Source organism: Solanum stenotomum, chromosome 3 (assembly GCF_019186545.1).
Source record: "Solanum stenotomum isolate F172 chromosome 3, ASM1918654v1, whole genome shotgun sequence".
Lineage (NCBI taxonomy): Eukaryota > Viridiplantae > Streptophyta > Magnoliopsida > Solanales > Solanaceae > Solanum > Solanum stenotomum.
Genome location: NC_064284.1, coordinates 43,627,632 through 43,645,937, shown reverse-complemented (window position 1 = coordinate 43,645,937; position 18,306 = coordinate 43,627,632). Strand labels below are relative to the sequence as shown.

At 39.1% G+C, this 18,306-nt stretch overlaps 2 protein-coding genes across 2 annotated transcripts; one reads left to right on the top strand and one right to left on the bottom strand.

The window, feature by feature from the left end:
- Positions 1-11,405: 11,405 nt before the first annotated feature.
- LOC125858967 (uncharacterized) lies at positions 11,406-11,750 on the bottom strand. Its single transcript, XM_049538723.1, has one exon. The coding sequence runs from the start codon at positions 11,748-11,750 to the stop codon at positions 11,406-11,408; it is 345 nt and encodes a 114-aa protein (XP_049394680.1).
- Positions 11,751-17,817: 6,067 nt separating this feature from the next.
- LOC125858966 (uncharacterized) lies at positions 17,818-18,279 on the top strand. The gene has a single exon (XM_049538722.1). The coding sequence runs from the start codon at positions 17,818-17,820 to the stop codon at positions 18,277-18,279; it is 462 nt and encodes a 153-aa protein (XP_049394679.1).
- The last annotated feature ends 27 nt before the right edge of the window (positions 18,280-18,306 follow it).

Genomic DNA, 18,306 nt, shown 5'->3' with positions numbered 1-18,306 from the left:
ATACAAACAACACACCATTATTTTCCCAAAGAAATAAAAAGTAATTAAAGGGGTTTTGGGTTTCCTCCCAAATAGCGCCTTAGTTAACGTCGCGGCACGACGCGTAGTGCCCTCAGACATCTTCCAAATACACAACTTCAACCAAAGAAATCTCTTGACAATCCCTAAAATATAATTTCAGACGTTGACCATTCACCTTAAATGGAGGTCCTTCCTAATCTTCAACTTCTATGGCACCATTGGTGAACACCTGCGTTACCCTAAAAGTTCCAGACCATTTGGATTTGAGATTTTTGGGAAAGAGTCTAAGTCGAGATTTGCATAACAATACCCAATCTCCTACCTTGAAGTCCCACTTGAGTGTCCAAGAATCTATTAAGTCCACAAATTGGATTCATATAGGGCATTATTTTAATAGAATTGTTTCCTCAAATGTTTATTTTATCTAAATATCTAATGAAAACCCTTAAGTTTTAGGTATTTCAAGTTTGAAGGAAAGCAAGGACAATACATCGCAAAAAGGAACGAACAAGTTGAAAAGAACAAATAAATGAAGGCCTGAGGATCGCCGAGTCCAGTTGGCAAGTCGCTGAAGGGTCTTACTTCACCTTTTGTTCCAATGCGCTGTACCCTGAAGGAAAGGATCAAATCGGCGAAAAAAAGGAGCAGTCGGCGCATCACCGAGAAGTTTCGCGAAGCAGTACCATGTCGCCCAATGACCCAGAGCACGACGATGTTGAAGGATAGTGAAAGACGACGATGGACTACACCAAAAGGTGAATCACCTAGTTGATCAGTGATTTCGACTAATGACACCGAATAATCCCCTACAGCACAAATCTGTAAAAACTATAAATACTAGTTAGAGTTGTAGTTTTAAGTGTCGAACAATTATTATAATTTTCATATAGAATAGTACTTTTTGATATTTTTTCTCTAAGTTTGAGAGGGTTTTGAAGACTTGAAGCTCCAAAGGATTTCATCTTCAAGATTTTGATTTGGGTCTCTTGGATTCTTCAATTTTGGCCTGTATCAAGATTTAAATCTTCATACCCAGTTGGATGCAAGCTCAATTTGGTATAAATTTCTATCTCTTATACACGTGTGGCTTAAAACTCGAATCCTTGTGTTGTGATTTAGCGAATATGGGTTAAGATAATTGTTGAGTCTTGCTTGATGATAGTGTATTCGTAGTTTAAATGTGATTTCATTTAGTGGTTGTGGATGAATTTAATGAATTTGTAGTTGCAAATACAAGTTTATTTATGTGTTTTTGGCTTGATCGAGACAGAGGTCATAAAACTAAAACCACTAGATTGATAGCCAGTGTCAGTGGGTCGACACAAGGTTCAATTCGAGAGAGTGAACCCTAGTCCCATGACCACACACTCAGCTCGAGAGAGTGAGTGGGTTAAGGCATAGGTTGGTTTTCAAGCGGCAAGTGGGTATCCGAGAGGAACGCATTTGAAACGGGTAAGTTGCTCTAGAGAGAGCTTATCCCCCTTAAAGTATAACTTAGTCACAATTATTCTATGAATCTTCTATCGAATGAATATACCCAATAATCTAGCTTAACCTGTATTCCCATCAAATCCCAAGGATCCCCTCTCATTACTTAGAAACCCTTGTTTATTTTGTTGTTTTTACTTACTAGAGACAAAAACCCCCCATTGTTAATTGACACTCTCGTGTCCCCCTTTAATTTACAATGTTTTTAATCATTAATGCCTTTAGCTACGACTAGTTAGAACTAAATTGTATTTCTCTATTAATTCTCAAAACCACTCTTTTGGGAACGATACCAACCCTTGGTTGTGTTGCTAAACTATTGTATGATCATAGATACTTGCATCAGAAGTTGTGTCTTGATTACACAAACATCAAAATGGCGCTGCAGCCGGGGAGTGGTGTTAATTAAAATTTTTTAGATAAGTAGAATTTTGTTCTTCTTAGTTCTAGTTTACTCACTCAATCTTCAGTTTTGTTTTGAGTATTTGTGTATCACAATAGAACATATGAGTGCAAACGGGGAAACTAGTTTCCAAGCAGGTCCCCCAGTGGCTGGTGCTTCTCATCGAGATGACATCGATGATGTTAATAGTGTTTATAACCCTGCCCACGTGGGCGAGATGGGTGTAATTTGCATGTCACACACCGATGGAAATGCAATGTTCGAAGTTACTAGCGCAACACTGCATCTCATACATTCAATAGGTTTATTTGGAGGGTTAGAGCATGAAGATATGCACGGACATATAAGAAGCTTGTGGAAGTGTGCACCCCTTTATCATTCAAGAATCTATCGCAATAATCCATAGGCTTCGTTTATTTCCGTTATCAAATCATGGGAGGAGCTGGTTATGGCCTTTCATGAAAGATTCTTTCCCCCATTAAGAATGATGAAACTGAGAGACGACATTCAGAATTTCAAACAAAAGGAGGGTGAACCAATTCACAATTCATGGACAAGATTCAAGAGATTTTTGCGTAAGTGCCTAACGCATGAACTGCTAGTTGATTTGTTCCTCCAATACTTCTACCGTAGTCTGGACTCGGTTAATAAAGGAATAGCTGATCAATTGGTGCAAGGAGGAATAATGTTACAATCATTTGAATTAGCTGCATTCCTCCTAGATGGCATGACTAGAGTAAATAAAACATGGTACACAATAGATGACCAAGTGTCCCCATTGTGCTCTAGATTAACGCAAGAACAACTCGATAAAGAAAGGGAGAGGGACGAAAACATCAAAAAGATATTGTCTCAAATGGAAGTGATACAAGAGCACACGAAAGGGACGTATGGAGTATTTCGAGTTGAGGAGGGTTCTTCTTCTGGTTACTTAAGACCGGGGGAGAATCAAGGTTGGAACTCCAAAAGAGTTGAGGGGGGTTCTTCATCCGGTTACTTAAGACTGGGGGAGAATCAAGGTTGGAACTGACAAGATCTGAGGAGGGTTTCCAGACACGGTATTAATAGTGGGGCGGAAATCAAGGCTGGAACCATTAGAGTAGTGAAGAACCAAGGAGATATTTCCACGATTGGGCTGAACAAGATGACCATGAGGAAGGCCATACTCAATTGAGTGAAAGCCCGAAATCAAAAGCAAGTGCAAGTAGTGCTCGGGTAAATGATCTATTGTCACGCATACTTTATAAATTTAAGGGCTCTGATGATTTGCTAAAAGGGATGAGAGATGACTTTTCATCATTAAACAGTAAAGTGAATTCTCATGTTGATGCCATCAAAATGCTAGAAGGTCAATTGAGTCTATTATCAGCTCAATTAACATCCACGACACTGATAGAACATAGTAAAAGAAGGCTGGTTGTAGTTACCCAGAGTGGAAAGATGGTAAAAGGGAATGTGATAGAGGATGAGGGTCCTCGATTACAGAAAGAGAGCCAAGGTATAGATGAACGAGAATTTCCTATTCCACAAAACTTTGCCAATGAACCACAAGAGGATGCAGAGCAACATGTTCAAGTTCCAAAAGTCACACACCCTTTACCCAAAATACCTCCACTATTTCCTCAACGTTTGAAAAAGAAGAATGAATATGAGAAGTTCAAAAAAAATTTGTTAGTATTCAAGAACTTATCAATTAACTTTCCTCTGGTGGAAGCATTGTTGGAAATGCCGGGATACGCCAAATTCATGAAAGACTTGGTTACAAGGAAAAAGAGCTTGGACTATGAAACGATTGAGGTTCCCCATAGTTCCAGCGCAATTATAGCAAAAGAGTCAATCATTAAGAGAGAAGACTCTGGGGCATTCACAATTCCATGCACAATTGACATGCTCCAATTAGCTAAAGCTTTGTGTGATTTAGGAGCAAACATTAACTTGATGCCCTACGCTATATGCAAGCACCTTGGTTTAGGTGAACCAAAGGCAACCACAATAAGACTGCTTATGGTTGATCGATCAATCAAGCATCCAGTGGGGATACTCTATGACGTATTGGTAAAATTAGATTGGTTAATCTTTCCAACTGATTTTGTGATCCTAGATTGTGAGATCGATGCTGAAATCCCCATTATTTTAGGAAGGCCATTCATAGCCACCGAGAGAGCACTGGTGGATGTCGAAAGCGAGAAATTGAAGTTCCATGTAAACGATGATGAGGTGACCTTCAATATCTGTAAATCCATGAAGTAACCAAGTAATATACATGTGGTGTCTACTGAGTATATTATAGATGAGACAGTGGCAAGTGTAAGCCATTTAATGCGCAAGATTGAATCCCTTGAATCTGTACTTGCCAATTATGATGAATCTAAAGTTCAAGGCAATGAGGAAGTGGTAGCTTCCTTATCAGAATTAGGAGTATATTCAAGGAATCCAATCAAGTTGGATATCGACCTGAAAACAGAGAAAGTCCTCCTACAAATCCATCAACAGAATACTTTACCAGTGATTATTGCAGTCGATTTGCTTGAAAGGAAGGTGAAATTGCTCATTGAATTATTAGGGAAGTATATAAAAGTTATTGGATGGACAATAGCCGATATAGAAGGAATTCCTCCTGGCATCTGTACTCACAAGATTACGCTCGACAGTTAATGTAAACCTAGTGTGGAGCATCAATGGAGATTGAACCCTCCAATGCAAGAGGTGGTGAAAAATGAGATCATCAAGTGGCTAGATGCGGGAGTGATCTACCCTATTGCAGATAGTAAGTGGGTAAGCCCGATCAAATATTTACCAAAAAAATGAGGTATAACCGTAATCCCAAATGCAAAAGGAGAACTTGTGCCGACAAGTCCAGTGACTGGATGGAGATTATGCATGGACTATCAAAAGCTTAACTCATGGACCGAGAAAGACCATTTTCTAATGCCTTTTATGGACCAGATGCTTGACCGGTTATTAGAAAGAGGGTGGTATTATTTTTTTGGATGGGTACTCCAGTTACAATCAAATCTCTATTGCGCCGGAAGACCAAAAACGCCACTTTCACTTGCCCTTAGGGAACATTTGCATTCAAAAGAATGCCATTCTGACTATGTAATGCCTCAACCACATTTCAACGTTGCATGTTGTCTATCTTTGTGGATATGGTCGAAGACTCTATGAAAGTATTTATGGACGACTATTCAGTCATAGGGGATACATTTGAAGAGTGCTTAACTCACTTAGGGAAAGTACTTCAAAGATGTGTGGAAACGAACCTGGTCCTAAATTGGGAGAAATGTCATGTCATGGTGAAGGAAGGCATTGTTCTAGGACACAAAGTTTCCCAACAAGGGCTAGAAGTTGATAAGGAAAAAATTAAGGTAATTGAGAAACTACCCCCGCCAATTTCAGTAAAGGCTATTCACAACTTCTTGGGGCATGCAGGTTTCTACCAAAGGTCAAAGATTGCGCACCCACTATGCAAACTCCTAGAGAAGGAAGTGAAGTTCTATTTTGATGATGCTTGTATGGCCACATTTAAGAATTTGAAGAAAAAATTAGTATCCACCCCGATTATCGTCAGTCCTGGTTGGTCCAAATATTTCGAAGTAATGTGTGATTCTAGTGGTATGGCATTGGAGGTAGTGTTGAGGAAAAAGTGCAACAAACTATTTCACCCAATTTACTACACAAGCAAAATTATGAATAGTGAATGCCCGGCGAAATTATACGGTCACTGAACAAGAGTTGCTCGTAGTGGTCTATGCATTTGAAAAGTTTTGGGCATACTTGATAGGCACCAAAGTAATAGTATACACTGCTCATGCTGCACTCCGCTAGTTGATGGCGAAGAAAGATGCAAAACCAAGATTGATAAGGTGGGTGCTACTATTACAAAAGTTTGATTTTGAGGTAAAAATATTGAAAAGGCTGCAAAAATCAAGTGGACGACCACTTATTGAGGTTGGATGGAAGGGAAGATGCCGAGAGTGAGGTCGACATAGACGACTCCTTCCCCGATGAATAGGTGTTTGCTATATCCCTCAAACCTACACCATGGTAGGCAGATTTTGCGAATTACATTGTGTGTGGACTGATGCCGAATGAGCTGACCTTTTACCAACAAAAGAGATTCATGTTTGACGTTAAAAAGTACTTTTGGGATGAGCCATACTTATTTTGAGAATGTGCTGACCATGTTATGAGGAGGTGTGTTCCGGAAGAAGAAGCGGTAGAAATTCTCCATGCTTTCCTTGCATATCTAGTAGGAGGTCACCATAGTGTTATTCGCAGTGCCGCTAAAGTTCTCCAAAGTGGTTATTACTGGCCGTCCCTATACAAGGACACATATGAATTTTTGAAGAAATTCTCTCAATGTCAGCAGCAAGGCATAGTGTCCAGAAGGCACGAGTTGCCTCTCATTCCTATTTTGGAATTCGAGTTATTCGATGTATGGGGGATCAATTTCATGGGCCCATTTATGAGCTCATTTGGAAATAAATATATCTTTGTGGCTGTAGATTATGTTTCCAAATGGGTGGAAGCCATCGCACTCCCAAACAACGAAGGAAAAAGTGTTGTCCAATTTCTGAAACGCTACATCTTCGCAAGATTTGGCACTCCTAGGGAAATCATTAGCGATGGGGGGTCCCACTTTTGCAATAGGTGGTTTTCACTGGCATTGACCAAATATGGGGTGAAATACAAAGTAGAAACCCTATATCACCCCCAAACAAGTGGCCAAGTCGCAGTGTCAAATTGGAAATCAAAAGCATCCTGGCAAAGACAGTAAATGCCAATAGAACTGACTGGTTTAGGAAACTTGATGATGCACTATGGGCATATCAAACTGCTTACAAAACACTTATTAGTATATCTCTATATCAGTTGGTTTATGGTAAGGCTTGTCATATGCCCGTCGAGTTAGAACACAAAGCATTATGGGAATTGAAAGTTTTAAATTTGGACTGGTCAAAAACTTCAAGAAAGAGGGTAGAGCAGTTCAACGAACTGGATGAATTTAGACTCAGATCATATGAAAGTTCAGCCATCTACAAAGAGAAGATGAAGAAATGGCATGATGCTCAGATACTCAAGCGGGACTTCAATGTAGAAGATTGGGTTTTGCTATATAACTCTCGACTTAGACGCTTTCCCAGAAAGCTCAAATCCAAATTGTCTGGACCATTTAGAGTAATGTGACTGTTCACCAATGGTGCCATAGAAGTTGAAGATTGTTTTTGCAAGACAAAGGTTTAAAAATTTCAACTTCAATCACTTTCCCTCCCTTTTTATCTATCCAAACTCACACCTGCACTCTAGTTCCTATATTTTTGCATCTCTAGAGTATTTTAAGTGTAAGTGTGAAATTGTTCTACGAATTGGATTACATTGCTACCTAGCATCTCAATATTCATTTGTTCGGCATAAAAGGTTGGTACTTCAAACTCCGCATTCCTTTCCTTGAAAGTTGTACTCAAAAGAAATGGTAGTACTTTTATGATGTGTGTTGGGCCTCTCTGGTAGGATTAGAATATTTGTTTGCCTGTTAGGTTCGTAATTTTTGCCCGTAATAAGTCAAATAGTTAATTCCTAAAAGTTGCACTTTAAATTAGATGAAAATTGTGGGTTATGCATGATTGTGACTGGGTCAAAGCCTAATTTGAGTTGTGGATGCCTTAATTTTATTTTCGGGGGTTGCAGGGTTGAATTCTGGAAATTGGGTCATTTGGCGAGTTGGTTCGAGCTCGTTGAATCACTTGGCGGTTCACCTTAAATCTCTATCTCACCTTTAATTTAGAACCAAATAAGATGTTTAATTCTGTAACTTTCGATGAGAAGTTTGATCGCCAAAAGCATTGAGCGACTCGCCGAAAGACTTCTGGTTTACCCTTTGTCTACACACTTATATTCTCTATGCACTGTACTCGGCGAACCATCGAAGTAGTTGCGCACTTCGCCAATTGGTTCAGCGAAGTGATTTTGCAATTGATCTGTCTTGCTTTTGTCTAAATACTTTCTAACTTTTTCTCAAAGCTTTGCATAAATGGCTAGAACGAAAGTAGTTAGAAGAGATATGCCACCCCGACAAACAAGAGCGAAAAATTCAGGAAAACTACAAAGGCAACAAATCCTACTAAAACGGATAATGAGGGAAAGAAGTCTAGTGCCAGCAAGAGAAAAAATCCCCGAGACCTCATTATTCTGTCATGGAGACGTGGATTCTTCACAACTATCCACTCCTTTTTGGCAGCTCATGACTTCGACAATCTAAGTAAGTCAGCTGCCACTGAATCTTCTGAAGAAGCTCCGAGGGCCATTATCAAATTCCAGGATGACACATCGGGCATTGATGCCCAAACAGATGGAGCGACTGTGTAGACAAGTTTTTTCTCTACCTCCCTCTCTGTCTTTCTTTATTCAAAAGTCTGGATATTCTGTTATTTGCATTTGAGGAAAAAAGTTTTGTTTCTGGTGGGGTGAGGCCCACACCTTTTGTGTCCTACTTTTGTTCGTGTTTTGTGTATATATTTGTGCCGATAAATTTTAAAATTGTGCTAATACTGCTTTTCTGTTGATGTTTGAGCTTGTGGCTCCTTTTATTTTAAATTGCAAAATGATTTTGACTCGTCCAAAAAAATTTGCCACCTCTTGTGTGTTGAATGTGGCTGTTCTTTTGTAAAATTTAAGTCTCGGTCCTAATCAATACCGATAACTTGAGTAGTGCTTACAATCGAACGAACATGAATGCGCAGCTACGATAAGGCAAATAAAGTTGCATAGACAATATGTGAACTCGTTGCATCTCATTGTGATTAGCCATTTATCAAATCGATTCTCTTGTGATGACCGTTGCACAGTAGCGGAAGTGTGGAGTCTTGTTTGACTTAAGTGTCTATGCCTTGTGTCATAAGCTTACCTGGAACCATGCATGACAACACCTAGAATTTGCCATGTTGGTCCGACTGACTAAGCAAGACTTTCTCTTGATATGATCTTAGGTAACTTCGAAGAGTGTGAACCAATTTGACATATACCTCTTTTGTGACCCACCTTGTGAGTGTGTGATTCTCTCTTAAGTACCCTTTGAGTCTTACCCTTATTTGGAAGAAACTTGATGAAAACTAGACCCTTTATAATCCATTACCTATAATCCTCTTTAATTGTGGTTAGTTAAATAGCCAACTTCGGCCAAAAGCCTAAGTTGGGGGTGTGGTGAAAAAGAAAAGGGAGAGTCAAGAAATGCAAGGAAAGTCTCATTTAACCCATGGTGTTAAGAAAAATGGAACCCCTCCATATAAAAAAAAAGAAAAAAGAAAAAGACAGATAAAAAGAATGAAAAAGAAAGTTGTGGAATAAAGTACAAAAGAGATGGGGTTTCCAAACAATCCATGGAAAGTGAATAATAGGATCACTTATGAGAAATAAAGAAAATGATGAAGGAAAAGGAAAGGAAATGTTGTGAGCACCACATTTCATCAGGATGAAAGTCACTGAACCTAAATGACCATACCTTTGCACTCAGTCCCATTACAAGCCTTGTTAAGACCTTTGTGGTCTTGAGAAAGTCGAAACAACTGTTGATTGAAAAATATGGGCAAACCTATGGGTGAAAGTATGCATTGTGTTCCTCTTTGTGAGTGTGAGCGCTGTAAATGATTCCTGAACTTTAAATTTATTATACCTTTGCGTGTGAAAATGGAATCATCATTTGTGTGAGGGTATTCAAAGGCTTTTGTTGAGCTTGAACTCGTATTTGAAGCAAGTATTGCGAGCTTGAAGATCTTTGGTAATGGTGTTTCACAACTTGAATCTTTGAGTACACATTTGATCTTTGCATAAGTAAATTGAGTCTTGTTGTGTGCATTCATGATTGAGTCTTATGCAACACTGTTCGAGACACCCTTTTTGAACGGCTAAACTTGAGTTTGCTTAAGGACAAGCAAAAGTTTAAGTTGGGGGTGTTGATGAGTCCACAAATTAGACTCATTTAAGGCTATATTTTAATAGAAATTTTGTCCTCAAATGCTTATTTTATCTCAATATTTGATGAAAACCCTTAAGTTTCAGGTATTTGAAGTTTGAAGGAAAGCATGGACACTACGTCACAAAAAGAAACGAAAAGGCTGAAAAGAATGAAGAAATGAAGGCCTGAGGATTGCTGATTCCACTTGGCAAGTCGCCGAAGGGTCTAACTTTTCCTTTTGTTCCAGTGTGCTAAACCCTGAAGGAAAGGATCATGTTGATGGAAAAAGGGAACAGTCAGCTTATCGCAGAGATGTTCCACGAAATAGTACCATGTTGCCCAATGAACTAGAGCACGGCGATGCTGAAGGATAGTGCAAGACGACAATGAACTACACCAAAAGACGAATCGCCGAGTTGTAGCACAAATCTATGAAAACTATATATACTAGTTAGAGTTGTAGCTTTAAATGTCGAACAATTATTATAATTTTCATACAGAATAGTACTTTTTGATATTTTTGCTCTAAGTTTGAGAGGGTTTTGAAGACTTGAAGTTCCAAAGGGTTTCATCTTCAAGATTTGGATTTGGGTCTCTTGGATTCTTCAATTTTGGGGTGTATCAAGACTTAAATCTTCATACCCAGTTGAATGCAAGCTCAATTTGGTATAAATTTCTATCTCTTATACATGTATTGCTAAAAACCCCAATTCTTGGAGTTTGATTTAGTGAATATCGGTTAAGATAATTATTGGGTCTCGCTTCCTGATATTTTATTTGTAGTTTAAATGTGATTTTGTTTAGTGGTTATGGATGAATTTAATGAATTTGTAGTTGCAAATACAAGTTTATTTATGTGTATTCGGATTGATCGAGAGAGAGGTCGTAAAACTAAGACCACTAGATTGATGGCCAGTGTGAGTGGGTCGACATGAGGTTCAGCTGGAGAGAGTGAACCCTAGTCCTATGTCCACACACTCAGCTCGAGAGAGTGAGTGGGTTAAGGCGTAGGCTGGTCTTCATACATCAAGTGGGTGTCCGAGAGAAATTCATTTGAAACGGGGTAAGTTGCTTGAGAGAGAGTTGATCCCCCTTAAAGTTTAACCTAGTCACAATTATTCTATAAATCTTCTATCGAAAGCATGTACCCAATAATCTAGCTTAACCCGTATTCCCATCACATCCCAAGGATCCCCTCTCATTACTTTGAAACCCTTGTTTATTTTATTGTTTTTACTTATTAGTGACAAAAACCCCCCATCGTTAATTGACACTCTTGTGTATCTCTTTAATTTACAATATTTTTAATCATTCATGTCTTTAGCTACGACTAGTTAGAACTAAATTTTATTTTTCTATTAATTCTCAAAACCACTCTCTTGGGAATGATCCCAACCCTTGGTTGGGTTACTAAACTATTGTACGATCGTAGACACTTGCATCAGAAGTTGTGTCTTAATTACTCAAACATCAGCATCATGCCATTTCTTCATCTTTTCTTTGTAGACGGCTGAACTTTCATATGATCTGAGTCTAAATTCATCCAGTTCGTTCAATTGTTCTACCCTCTCCCTTAGAAGTTTTTGACCAGTCCAAATTTAACGCTTTCAATGCCCACAACGCTCTGTGTTCTAACTCGACGGGAAAATGACAAGCTTTACCATAAACCAACTGATATGGAGACATATCGATAGGTGTTTTGTAAGCGGTCTGATATTTCCATAGTGCATCATCGAGTTTCCTAGACCAATCTGTTATGTTGGCATTTACCGTCTTTGCCAGGATGCTTTTGATTTCCCTATTTGACACTTTGACTTGGCCACTTGTTTGGGGATCATATGGGGTTGCTGCCTTGTGTTTCACCCCATATTTGCCCAGTGCCATTGAAAACCACCTATTGCAAAAGTGGGACCCCCCATCACTAAATATTGCCCTAGGAGTGCCAAATCTTGCGAAGATGTAGCATTTCAGAAATTGGACAACACTTTTTCCTTCGTTGTTTTGAAGTGTGATTGCTTCCACCCATTTGGAAAAATAATCTACAACAACCGATATATATTTATTTCCTAATGAGCTCATAAATGGGCCCATGAAATCAATCCCCCATACATCGAATAGCTAGACTTCCAAAATAGGAGTGAGAGGCAACTCGCGCCTTCTAGACACTCTGCCTTGCTGCTGACATTGAGAGAATTTCTTTGCAAAGTCATGTGCATCCTTGTGTAGGGACGGCCAGTAATAAGCACTTTGGAGAACTTTAGCGGCAGTGTGAATACCACTATGACTGGAGATGCATGGCAAGCATGGAGAATTTCTACCGCTTCTTCTTCCAGAACACACCTCCTTATAACATGGTCAGCACATTATCAAAACAAGTACGGGTCATCCCAAAGTACTTTTTAACGTCGAACATGAATCTCTTTTATTGGTAAAAGGTCAGCTCATCCGACATCAATACACTCAAAACGTCATTTGCAAAATATGTATACCATGGTGTAGGTTTGAGAGATATAGCAAACACCTGTTCGTCAGGGAAAGAGTCGTCTATGTCAACCTCAGGCTCGACATCTTCCTTTCTTTCCAACCTCGATAAGTGGTTGGCCAGTTGATTTTTGCAGCCTTTTTGATCTTTTACCTCAAAATTGACTCTTGTAATAGTAGCACCCACCTTATCAATCTTGGTTTTTCATCTTTATTCGCCATCAAGTAGTGAAGTGCAGCATGATCAGTGTGTACTATTACTTTGGAGTTTGAAAAGTATACCCGAAACTTTTCAAATGCGTACACCACTGCGAGCAACTCTTTCTCAGTGACCGTATAATTTCGCTGGGCACTATTCAGTGTTTGGCTTGCGTAATAAATTGGGTGAAATAGTTTGTTGAGATTTTGCCCGAACAATAAAGTGTGAGTAACCAGTAGCATCACATATTACGTTGAAAGATTCAGACAAATCAGGACTGACGATAATCAGGGTGGATACTAATTTTTCTTTCACACAATTAAATGTAGTCATACAAGCATCATTAAAATAAAACTTCACTTCCTTCTTTAGGAGTTTGCATAGTGGGGGTGTGCAATCTTTGAGAAATCTTTAATTAACCTTCGGTAGAAACCTACATGCCCCAAGAAGCTGTGAATACCCTTTACTGAAATTGACGGGGGTAGTTTCTCAATTACCTCATTTTTTGCCTTATAAACTTATAGCCCTTGTTGCAACACCTTGTGTCCTAGAACAATACCTTCCTTCACCATGAAATGACATTTCTCCTAATTTAGGACCAGGTTCATTTCCACATATCTTTGAAGAACTTGCCCTAAGTGTGTTAAGCATTCTTCAAACGTATCCCCTACGGCTGAAAAGTCATCCATAAATACTTTCATAGAGTCTTCGACCATATCCGTAAAGATAGACAACATGGAATGTTGAAATGTGGCTGGGGCATTACATAGTCTGAATGGCATTCTTTTGAATGCAAATGTTCGATAAGGGCAAGTGAAAGTGTTGTTTTCTTGGTCTTCCGGTGCAATAGAGATTTGATTGTAACAGGAGTACCCATCAAAAATACAATACCACCCTCTTTTTGATAATCGGTCAAGCATCTGGTCCATAAAAGGCATTGGAAAATGGTCTTTCTCAGTCCATGAGTTAAGCTTTCGATAGTGCATGCATATTCTCCACCTAGTCACTGGTCTTCTCAGCACAAGTTCTCCTTTTGCGTTTGGGACTATTGTTATACCTCCTTTTTTTGGTACACATTGCACCAGACTTACCCACTTACTATCTGCAATAGGGTAGATCACTCCCGTATCTAGCCACTTGATGATCTCCTTTTTCACCACCTCTTGCATTGGAGGGTTCAATCTCCGTTGATGCTCCACACTAGGTTTACATTCTCTGTCGAGCCAAATCTTGTGAGTACAAATGCCAGAAGAAATTCCTACTGTATCGACTATTGTCCATCCAATAACTTTTATATGCTTCCGCAGTACTTAAATGAGCAATTTCACCTTCCTTTCAAGAAAATCAGCTCTGATAATCACTGGTAAAGTATTATTGGCTACTAAGAAGGCATATTTGAGATGAGAGGGTAGGGCTTTTAACTCCAGATTCGGTGGTTCTTCTGTTGATTGCTTTGCAGGAGGACTTTTTCTATTTTTCATGTCGATATCCAACTTGATTGGATTCCTTGAATATAATCCTAACCCTGATAAGGCAGCTACCACTTCCTCATAGCCTTGAACTTTGGATTCATCATAATTAGCAAGTATAGATTCAAGGGGTACATTCTTGCACATTAAATGACTCACAATTGCCACTGCCTCATCTATAAAATCCTCAGCAGACACCACATGGATATTACTCGGTTTTCTTCATGGATTTACAGATATTGAAGATCAGCTCATCATCGTTCTCACAGAACTTCAATTTTCTTCTTTCGACATCCACCAATGCTCTCCCGGTAGCTAAGAATGACCTTCCCAAAATAATGGGATTTCAACATCGATCTCACAATCTAGAATCACAAAATCAGTAGGAAAGATGAATCGATCTACTTTTACCAATATCTCATAGTGTATCCCCACTGGGTGTTTGATTGATCGATCATCCATAAGGAATCTCATCGTGGTGGCCTTTGGTTCACCCAAACCAAGTTGTTTGTATATTGCATAAGGCATCAAGTTAATGCTTGCTCCTAAATCGTACAAAGTTTTTGAGAATTGGAGCATGCTAATTATGCACGGGATTGTGAATGCCCAGGATTTTCTCTCTTAGTGATTGACTCATTTGTCATAATTGCACTGCAACTATGGGGTACCTCAATCGTTTCATAGTCCAAGCTCCTCTTCTTTGTAACCAACTCTTTCATGAATTTGGCGTATCCCGGCATTTCCAACAATGCTTCCACCAGAGGAAGATTAATTGATAAGTTCTTGAATACTGAAAAGAATTTTTTGAACTTCTCATCTACATTCTTCTTTTTCAAACGTTGAGGAAATGGTGGAGGTATTTTGGGTAAAGGGTGCATGACTTTTGGAACTTGAACATGTTGCTCTGCATCCACTTGTGGTTCTTTGGCAAGGTTTATTGGAATAGGCAATTCTAATTCCTCTATACCCTGGCTATCTTCCTTCATTCGAGGGTCCTCATCCTCCATCACATTCCCTTTTACCATCTTTCCACTATGGGTAACTACAGCCAGCCCTCTTCCATTATCTTCCTTCAGTGTACTGGATGTTAATTGAGCTGATAATAGACTCAATTGACCTTCTAGCGTTTTGATGGCATCAACATGAGAATTCACTTTACTATTAAATGATGAAAAGTTATCTCTCATTCCTTATAGCAAATCCTTAGAGCCCTCAACTTTATCAAGTATGTGTGACAATAGATCATTCGCCTGAGGACTACTTGCACTCCATTTTTATTTATGGCTTTCACTCAATTGAGTATGGTCTTCCTTATGGTCATCTTGCTCAGCCCAATCATGGCAATATCTCTTTGGTTTTCACTCCTATAATGGTTCCAACCTTGATTTCCGCCTCGCTATTGATAGCGTGGGTGGAAACCCTCCTCATATCTTGTGGAGTTCCAACCTCTATTCTCCCCATGTCTTAAATAACCGGAAGAAGAACCCTCCTCAACTCGAAATACTACATACGTCCCCTTCATGTGCTGTTGTATCACTTCCATGATTCGTGAATTGGTTCACCCTCCTTTTCATTAAATTTTGAATGTCGTCTCTCGTTACATCATCTTTGATGGAGGGAAGAATCTTTCATGAAAAGCCGTAACTAGCTCCTCCCATGACTTGATGGAGTTCTTTGGAAGCTCGACCAACCACTTAGTGGCTCCCCCGGTCAATGATAATGGAAATAAGCGAAGCCGTATGAACTCTTGCGATAGATTCTTGAGTGACAGAAGGGTGCACACTTCTATTAAACTTCACATATGGTCATACAAATCTTCATGCTCTAACCCTCCATATAAACCTCTTGAATGTATGGGATGTAGTGTTGTGCTAGTAACTTCAAATGTCGCACTTCCGTCTGCTTGTGACATGAAAATTGCACCCATCTCACCCACTTGGGTAGGGTTGTACATACTATTAATATCATCAATATCATCTCGATGGAAAGCATAACCTGCTGCATGGCCTGCTTGGCAGCTATTTTCGTCGTTCACACTCATATGTTTCTTAAAACATACAAACACTCAATACAAAACTGAAATTTAAGTAAGTAGACTACAAATATTAAGAACAAAAATTCTACTAATCAAATAATTCTAAAATAACACCATTCCCCCGCAGCGGCGCCATTTGGATGTTTTCGTAATCACGACACAACTTCTGATGCAAGTGTCTACGATTGTACAATAGTTTAGTAACCCAACCAAGGGTTGGGATCATTCCCAAGGAAGTGGTTTTGAGAATTAATAGAAAAATAAAAATTTAGTTCTAACTAGTCGTAGCTAAAGACATTAACGATTAAAAACATTGTAAATTAAAGGGTGACACAAGAGTGTAAATTAACAATAGGGGATTTTGTCACAAATAATTAAAAATAGCAAAATAAACAAGGATTTCTAAGAAATGAGAGGGGATCCTTGGGATGTGACTGGAATATGGGTTAAGCTAGATTATTGGGTACATGCTTTCTCTAGAAGATTCATAGAATAATTGTGACTAGGCTAAACTTTAAGGGGGAAAGGCTCTCTCTCGAGTAATTACCCCGTTTCAAATGCGTTCCTCTCGGACACCCACTTGCCGCATGAAGACCATCCTACGCCTTAACCCATTCACTCTCTCGAGCTGAGTGTGTGGGAATGATACTAGGATTCACTCTCTCGAGCTGAACCTTATATTGACCCACTCCCACCGGCCATCAATTTAATAGTTTTAGTTTTACAACCTCTCTCTCGAGCAAGCTAAAAACACATAAATAAACTTGTATTTGCAACTGCAAATTCATAAAATTCATCCACAACTACTAAACGAAATCACAATCAAAGTACAATCAAACTATCAGCAAGCAAGACCCAACAATTATCTTAACCGATATTCGCTAAATCACACCCCAAGAATTGGGTTTTTAGCCACACATGTATAAGAGATAGAAATATATACCACATTGAGCTCGTATTCAACTGAGTATAAAAATTTAAGTCTTGATACAGGCCAAAATTGAAGAATCCAAGAGACCCAAATCCAAATCTTGAAGATGCAACCCTTTGGATTTTCAAGTCTTCAAAACCCTTTCAAACTTAGAGCAAAAATATCAAAAAGTTCTATTCTATATGAAAATTATAATAATTGTTCGACTCCTAAAACTACAACTCTAACTAGTATTTATAGTTTTCACAAATTTGTACTACAGCGGATCATTCGGCGTCGTTAGTCGGAATCGTCGATCAACTCGGTGATTCATCCTTTGGTGTAGTTCATGGACGTCTTGCACAAAGTCTTCAGCATCATCGTATTCTGGGTCATTGGGCGACATGGTACTGTTTTGCAGAACTTCTCGGTGATGCGCCAACTGCTCCCTTTTTCCGCTGACTTGATCCTTTCCTTCAGGGTTCAGCACACTGGAACAAAAGGTGAAGTAAGACCATTCAGCGACTCGCCAAGTGGACTCGGTGATCCTTAGGCCTTCATTTCTTCATTCTTTTCAGCGTTTTCATTTCTTTTTGCGACATAGTATCCATGCTTTCCTTCAAACCTCAAATACCTGAAACTTAAGGGTTTTCATCCGATATTAAAATAAAATAAGTATCTAAGGACACAATTTCTTTTAAAATATAGCCCTAAATGAGTCCAATTAATGGACTCATCAATCGCCTCCATTTCCACAACGTCTCAAGTAGAAGAATGAGGATGAGAAGTTCAAAAAGTTTTTATCGGTGTTCAAGACACTATCAATTAATCTCCCTCTAGTTGAAGCATTGTTAGAAATGTTGGGTTATGCCACGTCTATGAAGGAGTTAGTCACAAAGAAAAGGAACTTCAATTTTGAAACAATTGAAGCTTCCCATAGTTGTAGTGCAATTATGACTAAAGAGCTGATCAAAAAGAGAGAATATCCTGGAGTGTTCACCATCCCTTTCACCATTGGCATGCTCAAATTTGCTAAAGACCTACGCGATTTGGGAGCAAGCATCAACCTAATGCCATATGCGATCTGTAGACAACTTGGGTTGGGGGAATTAAAAGCCACAACAATGAGACTCTTGATGGCGGACCAATCAATTAAACATCCTATGGGAATGCTATATGACATATTGGTAAAGGTTGACCGATTCATATTCCTAGCTGATTTTGTCATTCTCGATTGTGGAATAGATGCTGAAATTCCCATTATTTTGGGAAGACCATTCTTGGCAACCGGGAGAGCGTTGGTGGATGTTGAAAGCTAAGAATTGAAGTTTCGGGTGAACAAAGAT